The sequence below is a fragment of the Hypanus sabinus genome, assembly GCF_030144855.1.
Source record: "Hypanus sabinus isolate sHypSab1 chromosome X2 unlocalized genomic scaffold, sHypSab1.hap1 SUPER_X2_unloc_1, whole genome shotgun sequence".
NCBI classification, from domain to species: domain Eukaryota; kingdom Metazoa; phylum Chordata; class Chondrichthyes; order Myliobatiformes; family Dasyatidae; genus Hypanus; species Hypanus sabinus.
Genome location: NW_026778979.1, coordinates 651,268 through 666,589, shown reverse-complemented (window position 1 = coordinate 666,589; position 15,322 = coordinate 651,268). Strand labels below are relative to the sequence as shown.

At 44.6% G+C, this 15,322-nt stretch overlaps 1 protein-coding gene and 1 pseudogene across 2 annotated transcripts in view; one reads left to right on the top strand and one right to left on the bottom strand.

Moving 5' to 3' along the window:
* Nucleotides 1-8,456, top strand: part of LOC132385692 (nuclear factor 7, ovary-like) — a 30,531-nt gene extending 22,075 nt beyond the window's left edge. Inside the window, exons 1-2 of one of the 2 annotated variants that reach the window (XR_009509231.1) lie at nt 60-916; nt 2,341-2,480. Coding sequence is in view for 1 of the 2 variants with exons in the window: in XM_059957900.1 (XP_059813883.1) it covers nt 2,341-2,586 (246 nt within the window). In the remaining variant the exon portion in view is untranslated. Of the gene's footprint in view, nt 1-59; nt 917-2,340 lie in introns of those variants that run through there. The other variant, XM_059957900.1, reaches the window with a different exon arrangement.
* A 387-nt stretch (nt 8,457-8,843) lies between these two features.
* LOC132385675 (E3 ubiquitin-protein ligase TRIM39-like) lies at nt 8,844-10,895 on the bottom strand (annotated as a pseudogene).
* Nucleotides 10,896-15,322: the final 4,427 nt, after the last annotated feature.

Here is a 15,322-nt window from a genome sequence, read left to right as displayed (position 1 = left end):
ATATTTTACAAATGCAAATTATATACAATTACAATTTCAAATATCACTCTTTCCTGGAGACACCTGACCTGCATTATTAATAGACTTCTTAAATTCATACAAAGAAATCTCTCCATCAGTGATACTATCATTGCTGCAGCAGACTTCCAACACATCAGGGTATTCACTGAAAAAACATATCCCTACATTGTTTAACTTCTTCACTTAAATTATCCTGATTATGAATCTCATCAAATGACCCAGCCAGTAACACAACCTTCCCTGTTTCAGTACCAATCATTTTGCCCTCAATAATCAACACAGGAATATTATGATCCCCACAAATCCCCCCATTTTCTAAATCATATCCCAAACAATTCCAAGTTTGATATCCCTTCCAATATTATCTCCATATAACCTCCAGTAAATCACCTCCTTCCTCACCACGGCCTTGGCCCTTTTATTGTTAATAATGTAACTCGGAGACTGATGCACCATCACATAAAAACTCACATTTCTCCCAATTTGCTTCCTGTCCCGTTATAAATCCAAATCCAAACTCATAAAGACAGGAAGGATGACTGACGTTCACATAAACTAATCACCCTCCGAGTTCCCACTTGGGTGACAGGCACTACAGCCAATGACAGCAGGGGTCAGTGTTAGTTCTGAGCTACGATAGGCTGGAGGAAATCGGCCCATGACTAGCCCCTCCTCTTCCGCTCCATCGCCATGGCGGAGATCAGCGAGTCGCTTCTGTCGGTGTCGCCGGCCTCGGTGCCCACAAGGACGGGTGTGATTCCCCTTCGCGCCTCGGTGGGTCTGTTTCGGTGACGTCTGTGGTGGCTGACGAAACATGCTTTGACAGGGAGCGAGCGAGGATAATGACTACAACTCCCAGAAGGCCCCACTGATGACGTTGTGGTGTTGTTTCGGGGTAAGGTATCAAAGCAAAATGGAGGAAAATGTAATGCATTACGTTTTCTGTACTGCGTCGTGCCTTCAATAAACAATTAAACTAAAAGAGAGATTCCAGCGAGAAATAGAGAGAACACAGAACAATACAGCACAGTACAGGCCCTTCGGCCCACAATGTTGTGCCGACCCTCAAACCCTGCCTCCCTAAACTTAAATTCCTCCATATACCTGTCTAGTAGACTCTTAAACTTCACTCGTGTATCTGCCTCCACCACTGACTCGAGCAGTGCATTCCACGCACCAACCACTCTCTGAGTATAAAATCTTCCTCTAATATCCCCCTTGAACTTCCCTCGCCTTACCTTAAAGCCATGTCCTCTTGTATTGAGCAGTGGTGCCCTGGGGAAGTGGCGCTGGCTGTCCACTCTATCTATTCCCCTTAATATCAACTATACCTCTATCATTTCTCCTCTCACACTCCTTCTCTCCAGAGAGTAAAGCCTTAGCTCCCTGAATCTCTGATCATAATCCATACTCTCTAAACCAGGCAGCATTCTGGTAAATCTCCTCTGTACCCTTTCCAGTGCTTCCACATTCTTCCTATAGTGAGGTGACCAGAACTGGACAGAGTACTCCCTGTGGCCCAACCAGAGTTTTATAGAGCTGCATCATTACATCGCGACTCTTAAACTCTATCCCTCGAGTTATGAAAGCTAACACCGCATAAGCTTTCTTAACTACTCTGTCTACCTGTGAGGCAACTTTCAGGGATCTGTGTACATGTAGCCCCAGATCCCTCTGCTCCTCTGCACTGCGAAGTGTCCTGCCATTTACTTTGTACTCTGCCTTGGAGTTTGTCCTTCCAAAGTGTACCACCTCACACTTCTCTGGGTTGAACTCCATCTGCCTATTCTCAGCCCACTCCTGCATCCTATCAATGTCTCTCTGCAATCTTTGACAATCCTCTTCATTATCCACAACACCACCAATCTTTGTGTCTTCTGCAAACTTGCCAACCCATTCTTCTACCCCCACATCCAGGTCGTTAATAAAAATCACAAAAAGTAGGGGTCCCAGAACTGACCCTTGTGGGATACCACTAGTCACAACCCTCCAATCCAAATGTACTCCCTCCACCAGAACTCTCTGCTTTCTGCAGGCAAGCCAATTCTGAATCCACCTGGTCAAACATCACTGGTTCCCATGCCTTCTGACTTTATGAATAAGCCTACCACGTGTAACTTTATCAAATGCATTACTAAAATCCATGTAGATCACATCCACTGCACTACCCTCATCTATATGCCTGGTCACCTCTTAAAAGAACTCCATCAGGCTTTTTAGACACGATCTGTCCTTCAGAAAGCCATGCTGACTGTCACTGATCAGACCAAGATTCTCTAAATGCCAATAAATCCTATCTTTCTGAATCTTTCCCAACAGCTTTCCCACCACAGATGTAAGGCTCAATGGTCTATAATTATCGGGACTATCCTTACTATCCTTTTTGAACAAGGGGACAACATTCGCCTCCCTCCAATACTCCGGTACAATTCCCGTGGACAATGGGGACATAATGATCTTCGCCAGAGGCTCAGCAATCTATTTCCTTGCCTCGGATGCAGAACTGGGAAGCGCAGATGGAGTTCAACACAGATGAAGAGGTTCATTTCTGCAGGTCAAATTTGAACACAGAATATAATATTAATGGTAAGACTCTTGGCATTGTGGACGGTCAGAGAGATCTTGGGGTCCATGTCCATACGACACTCAAAGCTGCTGTGGAGGTTGGCAGTGTGGTTAGGAAGGGGTCTGGTGTGATGGCCTTTATCAACCGTGGGATTGAGTTCAAGAGCTGTGAGGTGATGTTGAAGCGATATTTCTCCTAACCTGTACATAAGTAATTGTACCCCAACACGGCAGGGCTGTGCACTTAGTTGGACCCCACTTGGGAGTCCTGTGTTCAGTTCCAGTGGCCTCACGACAGGAAGGATGTGGATACTGTAGAGAGTGTAGAGTAGATTTACAAGGATGTTGCTCTTGGATTGTAGAGCATGCCTTATGAGAACAGATTGAGTGAACTTAGCCTTCTTGGAGCGACGGAGGATGAGAGGTGACGTGATAGAGGTGTATAAGATGGTGAGAGGCTTTGACCATGTGGATAGCCAGAGGCATTTTCCAAGGCTTGAAGTGCCTAACATGTGGGGACGTAGTTTTAGCTGCTTAGAAGTCGGTACTGAGGGAATGTCAGGGGTAAGTTTCTTACACACAGAGTGGTGGGTGCGTGGAATGCACTGCCGGCAGTGATGGTGGAGGTGGATACAACAGGATATTTTAATAGACTCTTAGATAGCGTCACGGAGGTTAGAAACACAGAGGGCTATATGATCGGGAAATCCGAGGCAGTCTCTAGAGTAGGTTACATGGTCGGTACAACATTGTGGGCTGAAGAGCCTGTAATGTGCTGTAGATTTCTGTGTTCTGTGTCAAAGACAGGCAGAGGGATTAGTTTAAATGGACAGGAAGACAGCATGAGAAGGTTGGGCCGAAAGGCCTGTGTTAGCGCCGTAAGTGACGGGTTCTGTCCCAGCCATCGACTCTATTCCCCTCAACAGATGCTGCCTGACATGATAACGTTCTTGAAAAGTTGCATTCAGTTCCGCTTAGCATTCTGTACAAAGGATGTTTTGTGCTGGAAGAGTGCAGAGGAGATTCATCATGATTGAGGGGGCTTCTGTTCATAAGTCCATAAGGCATAGGAACAGAATTAGGCCATTCAGCCCATTGAGTCAGCTACCTTTCCATCATGGCTGATCCCAGATCGCACTCAATTCCAGATATCTGACCTCCCGCCATATCCTTTGATGCCCTGACCGATCAGGAAACGATCAACTTCCACCTTGAATATACCCACACACTCGGCCTCCACCGCAGTCTGTCGCAGAGCATTCCACAGATCCAATACTCTCTGGCTAATAAAAAAATAAGCTGCTTACCTCTGTTTGAAAAGGTGGCCCCTCAACTTTGTGGCTGGGCCCCACCACAGGAAATACCTCCTCCACATCCACCTTATCCAGTCCTTTCAACATTCGGTAGGTTTCAATGAGATGCCCCGCATTTTTCTGAGTTGCAGTGAGCACAGGGTCAGAGCTGCCAAGTGCTCCTCATATTTTAACCCCTTCATTCCCGAAATCATCTTTCTGAACCTCCTCTGGACTCTCTCCAATGACAACACATCCTGTCTGAGATGTGTGGCCCAACACTGTTGACAATACTCCAAGTGTGGCCTGACTAGAGTCTTATAAAGCCTCAGCATTATCTCGTTGCTGTTATATTCATGGGGTGAGATTGGACTGTGTTGATCTACAGGGGGATCTTGGAATCCGAGTTCATAACTCCCAGATAGTGGTTCCATTGTCAGGCAGTTATGTTGCAGTTGTATAAATCTCTAGTTTAACCACATCTGGAGAATTGAATTTGAAGACAGGAATAATGCGGAGGTTTTGGATGGTGAGTGGAAGAGGCTTAACAGGATGCTGCTTGGATAAAGTGAGACCGGACAATCTCGGGGAATTTTCTCCGGAGTGGCAGAGGCTGAGGGAGGTCTGACAGACGTTTACAGGAATGTGAGAGACACAGACAAAGTGGACAGCCGGGATTTTCTCTCTAAGGAGGAAATGTCCAATGCCAGTGGGCATGAACTTCAGGGGAAAGGGGGAACACATCCTCATTGGACCTTTTTGCACTATTGAAGTATTTTGTAATTTAGTGCATTTTGTACCTTTTCTCTGCATAGCTGCTGTTGGAAAAAAAAACAATTAGAAAAGACAATAATGTTAAAAACCTGGATGTTAAAAATCAGGATGTTTAAAGAAGATTTGCGGTTCAAGTTTTGTTTTTCATTCCCAGAGTGGTGGGTGTCTGGAGTGAATATCGGGTGGTGGTGGAGGCAGATGTGATAGAGGCTGTTGGATACCACGTGGATGAGAGGAGAATGGAGGGATGTGCTCCTTGTGTAGGCAGAAGGGATTGGTTTAGTAAGGCATGAAGTGACCAGTTCAATTGGTTCAGAACAACCCAGTGAGCAGAAGGGCCTGTTCAAGGACAAGTACAGCAAGCAGAACAGGTAAACTGGATAAAGTGATCCCACTCAGAGAACAGATTGTGACGTCAGTGGATATATGCCGGCATCACAGTTCTCTCACCAAAGATACTTCACTGCTGGATAAAATGAAGTTTGTGAAGTTTATAACCAATCGGGTGAATTGTACTGATCAGGCATCCCATCCTACTGAGGAAATTAAAATTATTGTGAAAGCTGCAGAAAGGTATCTTGGTGTAACTGGTGTTATGTGGGAAGCTGTAAATGATGCTCTGAGTTGTGGGGGTTTCTGCATCCCAGTCTACTTGTGAAGATATGTAATGGGATTGAAATATTGAAGTGAAATGCAAGAAGCCTGATTTTACATGGTCAACACTTTCAGCAGTTTATTTCTGATTGGTCAGATTCTTCCGATGTTATATCTGTTCAGGAAACCTGCACATTTTAAGTTTTATTCCTGTGCAGGATTATATTGTCATTTGGCTTGACAGGTCAGTTGGTAGAGGGGTGGTGTTGTCAGTTTTATAAGGAAAGGGGCAGAGTATAGTGTTGTGAATGGGAATAAAATGCATCATGAACTTGTCGAAAATCTTGATTCAACAGGTATGTGTGTAATTTTCTTTTGAAAAATATTAGCTTTCTGAATCGTATTTGGAGGTTTGGCTATCCACTTTTCTCATGGAAAATGGTTGTAGTAGTTCCCATTCTAAAACCTGGATCTCCCCGTCTGATCCTCCTTGTAGGCCAATATCATTAAAGTCTCATTTATGTAAACTTGTAGAATGTATGGTAATCGAATGTTTGAATTATATTTTCGATAAAAGAGGTAAATTCACGTTTTATCAGAGGAGAATTTGGAACGGTAGAATAAGACCATAAGACAAAGGAGCAGAAGTCGGTCATTCAGCCCATCGACTCTGTTCTGCCAATTCATCATGAGCTGATCCATTCTCCCATTTAGTCCCACTCCCCCACCTTCTCACCATAACCGTTGATACCCTGGCTACTCAGATACCTAGCAATCTCTGCCTTAAATAACATTGGAATCAGTTTGGGTTTGGAAGATCATAATAGGAAAGTACAGTTAAATAAAGATGTTGTAATAGCAATATTTTTGATATTGAAAAGGCAAATGATATTTATTGAAGGATGGACTTTTGATTAATTTTTGGAAATGCAAATGAGAGGGCTATTGTACAATTTTTTCTGATTGTTTCTATTTGTACGTCTTGTAAAGGTCTGGATGGGCAAGTATGACATTGAATTCATGTTTATATTTGGAAGATGGTATTAGTAAAGCCAGTTAAATATAGATGTTGTAACAGCAGTATTTTTACTATTCAAAAGGCAGATGGTATTTCTGTAAGGAAAGAATTTTTATGAAATTGTGGAAATGAGGATGGAGGGGCTATTATCTAACTTTGAGTTGTTTTAATTGAACGTTTTGTGTCAGGTATGGGTGGGAAAGTTATATTCAGGTTGTTATGAGATAGAGACTGGGATCCCACAGGCAGTATTTATTATTTTATATTGTTATGAATCCCGTAACTGGAGAACTTACCAGCAGAGATAGAGAGGTCCGTTGCAGTCTGATGTCACTATTTTCAAACGTTTTACTCGTAAAGGGACACAAAAGTAGGGTTAATACATACATTTAGATAGTGCACATTGTCAACATTCAATCTAAAGCGCGGGTATAGTAATCATCATCATTAAGAAGTGAGCTCTGCTGGTGTCTAGGGGTTAATAGATTGTCCGTTGGAAATATAAAAGTCAGTCTGAAAGTCTGCAGGCCGCAGCCCTTTGAAAATCGCTGGGTTTTGCGTGGGGCGACCGAGAGAGAGAGATTGGGTGGGGGAGAAGAGAAAGAACTTGCCGAGTCTTGATGAATCTTCGGTGAAATCGGGGAAGCGTTGGTTCCCTCTCCCCGATGTTAGTTAAAAGCGGTTTCCTGTGATTCCAGCCACAAATTCCAATCCCGGAATCTAACGCACGTGGCTTCCTTCAGAATGGCATCCCGCTACTGCGGGATCGCTCTCTCGTGTCTTCTGGGTGCGTCTAAGGGACTGTCCCCCTGAGACTCTCCTTTATACTTCCTCACGGGGTCGCAGGTGTCAATCAGGTTGGGATGATGCAATCTCTCTCTCAACCAGCCCACCTTGCCCAAGGGCTTTTCACGTGGTCTCCATGAGACAATAGTTGCTGGCATCTTATTCTGTATCCCTGGTGGGACGTGCAATTTTTCACGTTCCTCTCTCTCTTACTTCCTGGGTCTACTGACCCCCCCCCTCCTCAAAGGGTGCTCTTGCGATTCTCACAAAGGAGGGGGCTGGGATCATAACAATATTATAATTAATAATATTTTTCTCTGAGACAGGTTTTTCATTGTGTAAATCTCTATGTGCAGATGATGGAGGTTTATGGATTAGAGGTAGAAATTTCACTTTTACTGTATATAGGATGCTTTAGCAATTAGTAAGGTCGAACAGTCGGCGACTAGATGGGATTTAAGCTTTCAGTAGCAAAAACACAAGTTATGTGCTTTACAAACAGGATTAATGGACCTGCACTTGATTGGAAATGATATGGTCAAACTCCTTAAAAGGTGTCAATGGTGAGATTTCCAGGCATGTGGACAGATAATAAGCTGACATTGAAGCACCGGATCAGAAAATAATTGATAAATGTAAAGAAACATTAAATACTCTTCGTTATCCCTGTGAGTATTCTTGGGTGTGACATGAAAATATTTGATGATCAATCTCGTTTGTTTAATTGGATCTGTTCTTGATTATGTTTGTGGTTTATAGATCACCTTCCTCTTCAACTTTATGATGTTTGGGTGTGATTCATTTCGTGCTTTAAGATTGTGTTGTGGTTAAGTCAGGTCGTCCCCTGATTCGGCTTTACTGGTTGAAATGGGACAATTGCCCTTCCAGGGACAGAGGTGGAAGTTGACGTAAACAAATTGGATTGAACATCCTGTGCTAAAGGGTGGTGGGGAACATCACAAGAAGAATGCTTTTAGTTCTGGGTGGCTGGGTTCTTATCACGCTGGGAATATGAGTGTATTGGATGATACAATATGTCCCACTGTAGCTTTCTCAGTAACCCCACTTTGTTGTTTTTTCCAACGACTGTAGTTAATTTTAGGTTACACAATTGGATTCCGTTCTGCCTGAGAGTCTGTTGGTTCACGAGTATATTAATGAAAGTTATTATCATACGGTCAGCATTTTTACAGATGGGTTAAAACGTAATTTAACTGGGAATGTTAGTGTGTCTGTTCTCATTTTTTGTGTGTGCCTGAGTTGCAGGCAATGATAAAGAAATCACTTACCAGCCATTTGTGGGTATATGAAGCAGAATTCTTTGCTTTGATTTTAGGGTTACAGTGTGTGGAGGAAATTGGTCCTTGCAAACTTGTAATTTGTTCAGATTCTCTTTCGGTTTTGATGAGCCTTAAAACAGGACATTCTAGCAGTAGGTCAGATTGACTGTTGGAAACTCATCAAGCATTATTTCATATACAAAGTTCGGTTCATATGTCTGCACCTTATGGGCCCTGCACATCGCACTGTTGAGGGAAATGATGGAGTTGACTGTTTAGCAACAAAACCTGTTAGAAGTTCAACTGTGGATATAGACATTCCACTTCGCAAATCAGAAGCTAAGGGGATGGTAGGGTTAAGAATTCAGGACTTATGGCAAGATCTGAAGGAAAATTGCCATAAGGACTGATGCCTTTACAGAATACATAAATAAGTTGAGTTTATGGAAGAAGGGCTTAAAACAGGAAGGGAAGGAATGATATTGACACGACTTAGAATTGCCAACACTGTGCTTAATTATGCCTTGTATTTAATTAGAAAACTTCATTCTGTGTCACAGGACCATAGAACCATAGAACACTACAGCGCAGAACAGGCCCTTCAGCCCTTCATGTTGTGCCGACCCATATAATCCTTTAAAAAAGTACTAAACCCACACTACCCCATAACCCTCTAATTTTCTTTCAGCCATGTGCCTCTCCAAGAGGTTCTTAAATACCCCTAATGTTTTAGCCTCCACCACCAACCCTGGCAAGTCATTCTAGGCACTCACAACCCTCTGTGTAAAATAAAACTTACCCCTAATGTCTCCCCTAAACTTCCATCCCTTAATTTTGTACCTATGTCCTCTGGTGTTTGTTATTGGTGCCCTGGGGAACAGGTACTGACTATCCACCCTATCTATGCCTCTCATAATCTTCTAGACCTCTATCAAGTCCCCTCTCATTCTTCTACGCTCCAAAGAAAAAGGTCCCAGCTCTGCTAACCTTGCTTCATATGACTGTTGTGTACATTTTGTCATTATGAAACTTTTAAACACATACTATTTCAGTGTGAAGCAGATATGGGTGAAAAAAATCAAATGCAGTCTTCAGTACAATCTTTGAGGGGTTGATAGTTTTCAGATAAAAACTTTATTAAGTTATAGGACTGACGTTAAATTAATTCACAGTATTGAACAGGCAAAGGCATATAATAATGGAAACGTCCCAATTGTATCGGGACGTTACTCTGAGGATGACGGCTTAACAGAGGTGGCTGACGGATGTGGGAACAGCAGGAGAGACATGTCCCACCGAAGAAGTTCTCCAATGGCGGGGGTAGGAATCCGTCGCTGACAAGTGAAGTTAACGACTGTGTTAAGCCTAAGGAAATGGCATATAAGGTAGCAAAGGTGAGTGGGATGTTGGGTTATTGGGATGCTCTTAAAATCCAACAAAAGGCAATGAAAAAAGCCATAAGAATGGTCAAGACGAAATATGAGGGCAAACTGGCCAATAATATAAATCAGGATACTAAAAGTTTAGTTTTCAGTTACATGAAGAGTGAAAGGGAGATGAGAGTTGATACTAGACCACTGGAAAATGATGCTGGTGAAGTAGTAATGGGGGACAAAGAAATAGCAGATGAACTTAATGAACAATCTTCACTGTCTTTTCCAGTCAGCACCGCCCCCACTTGTCCCATTTAACCTGTTTCAGTTCGTGTGGACTGTAGCACCCGGGAGAGCTCAGGACCCGATTCTATTCTGTTGTTGGATGCGGTGAACGAGTTAAAATTAATGGATCGATAATTCTCATCTCATGATTATTTCACTCTCTGCATATTTACATTTACAGTGATCTTACTCCTGACGCCGGTCCCAGGACCCAACCCATTTACAGACCCGGAGCATAACGGGAGCAGATTCTCAGCCACTGGTTCACATCCCAGGGCGCGAAGAGAGGATAAAGTTTCCCCGTGAATTTATTCCCAGTGAAGGTGTGGAGATGGGACTTGGTCTCCGCGTTGTAAAATGAAACTGTCCCGGACTCGTAACTGAGATAAATCCCCACCCTCCCGGGGATGGGACCGGCAGCGAGACGGGACTCAGGGGAGGGGCGACCGGACACGTCACAATCCCAATGTAACACGTCATAATCCCGCCCGATGACCCAGAATCCGGTCTCCGGACCCAGACTGACCCGTCTCTTCCTCTCCACAGACTCTGCGGCGACTCCCAGACCCCAGCCCCGATTCCCCGTCACCTCCACCTCCCAGTAATGTCTCCCCTATGTGAATCCCTCCGATCTCAGCATACAAGCCCAATTTGTGAATCTCTTCCTGGTGTCAGGGAGATCTCTCCGGGTCCGGGTACATCTCACACTTTTCCGATCCTCAGACACCTCGATCCATGGATTCGCCGTTTCCACATCCAGGGTGACAGAGACTGGGAGGGGAAGCAGAGAATCAGAGAGTCCCCAGGCATTGTGGGGAGACTCAGGCAGCACTGCCCCAGAGATTGGGGGAACACTCGGGCAAAGCGTCCCCAGGACCAGTGGAAAGCCCGAGGGCCTTCGGCGCAGTCAGGTTGCCGACAGGCAACCTTTCCCAGGGAAGCGTGTGGGCAACTAATATCTCTCCAATATCTTTCCGCTGGACGGAGAGCAGAGATTTACCGATCAAACAGACACAAAATGCTGTAGGAACCGAGCGGGTCAGGTGGCATGTGTGGAGAGAGATGGACAGTCTACGTTTCAGATCGACATCTTCTCTGAAGAACAAAAATGAATAGGGGAGAGAGACAGCAGAAAAGAGTGCGGGAAAGGAGTGGATTAAGATGGGAAGGGGGTGAGTGAATGGATTTAAACAAGAGGTCACAGAGGCTCTTCTAAACTTTTAGTATCCTGATTTATATTATTGGCCGGTTTGCCCTCATATTTCGTCTTGACCATTCTTATGGCTTTTTTTGTTGCCTTTTGTTGGATTTTAAGAGCATCCCAATAATCCAACATCCCACTCACCTTCGCTACCTTCTATGTCATTTCCTTAGGTTTAACACAATTAATACATGCCTTTTCCAGCTCAAACTGTGAATTAATTTAAAGTCAATCCCATAATTTATTAAAGTTTTTACTGAAAACTGGAACATTATGATCCCCACAAATCCCCCCCCCCATTTTCAAAATCATATCCCAAACATCTCCAAGTTTAATATCCCTTCCAATATTATCTCCATATAACCTCCAGTAAATCACCTACTTCCTCACCACGGCCTTTGCTCTTTTATTGTTAATAATGTAACTCGGAGACTGATGCACCATCAGATAAAAACTCACATTTCTCCCAATTTGTTTCCTGTCCCGTTATAAATCCAAATCCAAACTCATAAAGACAGGAAGGCTGACTGACATTCACATCAACTAATCACCCTCTGAGTTCCCATTTGAGCGACAGGCACTGCAGCCAATGACAGCAGGCGTCAGTGTTAGGTCTGAGCTACGATAGGCTGGAGGAAATCGGCCCATGCTCAGCCCATCCTCTTCCACTCCATCGCCATGGCGGAGATCAGCGAGTCGCTTCTGTCGGTGTCGCCGGCCTCGGCGCCCACAAGGACGGGTGTGATTCCCCTTCGCGCCTCGGTGGGTCTGTTTCGGTGGCGTCTGTGGTGGCTGACGAAACATGCTTTGACAGGGAGCGAGCGAGGACATTGACTGCAACTCCCAGAAGGCCCCACTGATGACGTTGTGGTGTTCAGGGGTAAGGTATCAAAGCAAAATGGAGGAAAATGTAATGCATTACGTTTTCTGTACTTTGTCGTGCCTTCAATAAAAAATTAAATGACAAGAGAGATTCCAGCGAGAAATAGATAGAACATAGAACAATACAGCACAGTACATGCCCTTCGGCCCACAATGAGGCCTTAAACTCTGCCTCCCTAAGCTTAAATTCCTCCATATACCTGTCTAGTAGACTCTTAAACTTCACTCGTGTATCTGCCTCCACCACTGACTCGGGCAGTTCATTCCACGCACCAACCACTCTCTGAGTATAAAATCTTCCTCTAATATCCCCCTCGAACCCCTCCCCTTACCTTAAAGCCATGTCCTCTTGTATTGAGCAGTGGTGCCCTGGGGAAGAGGGCTGGATGTCCCCTCTATCTATTCCCCTTAATATCTTGTATACCTCTATCATGTGTCCTCTCATCCTCCTTCTTTCCCGAGAGTAAAGCCCGAGCTCCCTTCATATCTGATCATAATGCATACTGTCAAAACCAGACAGAATTCTGGTAAATCTCCTCTGTACCCTTTCCAATGCTTCCACATCCTTCTTATAGTGAGGTGACCAGAACTGGACAGAGTACTCCGAGTATGGCCTAACCAAAGTTTTATAGAGCTGCATCATTACATCACGATTCTTAAACTCTATCCCTCGACTTAGGAAAGCTAACACCCCATAAGCTTTCTTAACTACTCTGTCTACCTGTGAGGCATCTTTCAGGGATCTGTGGACATGTAGCCCCAGATCCCTCTGCTCCTCCACACTTCAAAGTATCCTACCATTTACTTTGTACTCTGCCTTGAAATTTGTCCTTCCAAAGTGTACCACCTCACACTTCTCCAGGTTGAACTCTATCTGCCACTTCTCAGCCCTCTCCTGCATTCCATCAATGTCTCTCTGCAACCTTTGACATTCCTTAGCACTGTCCACAACACCACCAAACTTTGTGTCTTCTGCAAACTTGCCAACCCATCCTTCTACCCCCACATCCAGGTCGTTAATAAAAATCACGAAAAATAGGGATCCCAGAATTGATCCTGGTGGGACACCACTAGTCACAATCCGAATGTACACCGTCCAGCACAACTCTCTGCTTTCTGCAGGCAAGCCAATTCTGAATCCACCTGGTCAAACATCCCTGGATCCCATGCCTTCTGACTTCTGTATAAGCCTGCCGTGTGGAACCTTATCAAATGCATTACTAAAATCCATATAGATTATATCCACTGCACGACCCTCATCTATATGCCAGGTCACCTCCTAAAAGAACTCTATCAGGCTTGTTAGACACAATCTGCCCTTCAGAAAGCCATGCTGACTGTCACTGATCAGACCATGATTCTTTAAATGCCAATAGATCCTATCTTTGTGAATCTTTTCCAACAGCTTTCCCACCACAGATGTAAGGCTCAATGGTCTATAATTATCCGGACTATCCCTAATACCCTTTTTGTACAAGGGGACAACATTTGCCTCCCTCCGGTACCATTCTCGTGGACACTGAGGACATAATGATCCTAGCCAGAGGCTCAGCAATCTATTTCCTCGCTTCGGATGCAGAACTGGGAAGTGGCAGAGGGAGTTCAACACAGCTGAAGAAGTTCATTTCTGCAGGTCAAATTCGAACACAGAATATAATATTAATGATAAGACTCTTGGCAGTGTGGAGGGTCAGAGAGATCTTGGGGTCCGTATCCATACGACACTCAAAGCTGCTGTGGAGGTTGGCAGTGTTGTTAGGAAGGCGTCTGGTGTGATGGCCTTCATCAACCGTGGGATTGAGTTCAAGAGCTGTGAGGTGATGTTGAAGCGATATTTCTCCTAACCTGTGCATAAGTAATTGTACCCCAACACGGCAGGGCTGTGGGCTTAGTTGGACCCCATTTGGGAGTCCTGTGTTCAGTTCTGGTGGCCTCACTACAGGAAGGATGTGGATACTATAGAGAGTGTAGAGTAGATTTACAAGGATGTTGCTCTTGGATTGGAGAGCAGCCTTATGAGAATAGATTGAGTGAACTTGGCCTTTCCTTCTTGTAGTGACGGAGGATGAGAGGTGACCTGATTTAGGTGTATAAGATGATGAGAGGCTTTGACCATGTGGATAACCAGAGGCATTTTCCCAGAGACTCTTACATAGGTTCATGGAGCTTAGAAACATAGAGGGTTATACGATCAGGAAATCCGAGGCAGTCTCTAGAGTAGGTTACAACATTGTGGGCTGAAGAGCCTGTAATGTGCTGTAGATTTCTGTGTTCTGTGTCAAAGACAGGCAGAGGGATTAGTTTAAATGGACATGAGGACAGCATGGAAAGGTTGGGCCGAATGGCCTGTGTTAGTGCCGTAAGGGATCGGTTCTGTCCCAGCCATCGACTCTATTCCCCTCAACAGATGCTGCCTGGCTTGACAACGTACTTGAAAAGTTACATTCAGTTCCGCTTAGCATTCTGCACAAAGGATGTTTTGTGCTGGAAGAGTGCAGAGGAGATTCATCATGATTGAGGGGGCTTCTGTTCATAAGTCCATAAGGCATAGGAACAGAATTAGGCCATTCAGCCCATTGAGTCAGCCACCTTTCCATCATGGCTGATCCCAGATCGCACTCAATTCCAGATATCTGACCTCCCGCCATATCCTTTGATGCCCTGACCGATCAGGAAACGATCAACTTCCACCTTGAATATACCCACACACTCGGCCTCCACCGCAGTCTGTGGCAGAGCATTCCACAGATCCAATACACCTTGGCTAATAAAAAAAAAATAAGCTGCTTACCTCTGTTTGAAAAGGTGGCTCCTCAACTTTGTGGCTGTGCCCCACCACAGGAAATACATTCTCCACATCCACCTTACCCAGTCCTTTCAACATTCGGTAGGTTTCAATGAGATTGGACTGTGTTGATCTACTGGGGGATCTTGGAATCCGAGTTCATAACTCCCAGATAGTGGTTCCATTGTCAGGCAGTTATGTTGCAGTTGTATAAATCTCTAGTTTAATTCCATCTGGAGAATTGCATTCGAAGAGAGGAATAATGCGGAGGTTTTGGATGGTGAGTGGAAGAGGCTTAACAGGATGCTGCCTGAATAAAGAGACACCGGACAATCTCGGGGAATTTTCTCCGGAGTGGCAGAGGCTGAGGGAGGTCTGACAGACGTTTACAGGAATGTGAGAGGCACAGACAGAGTGGACAGCCGGGATTTTTTCTCTAAGGAGGAAATGTCCAATGCCAGTGGGC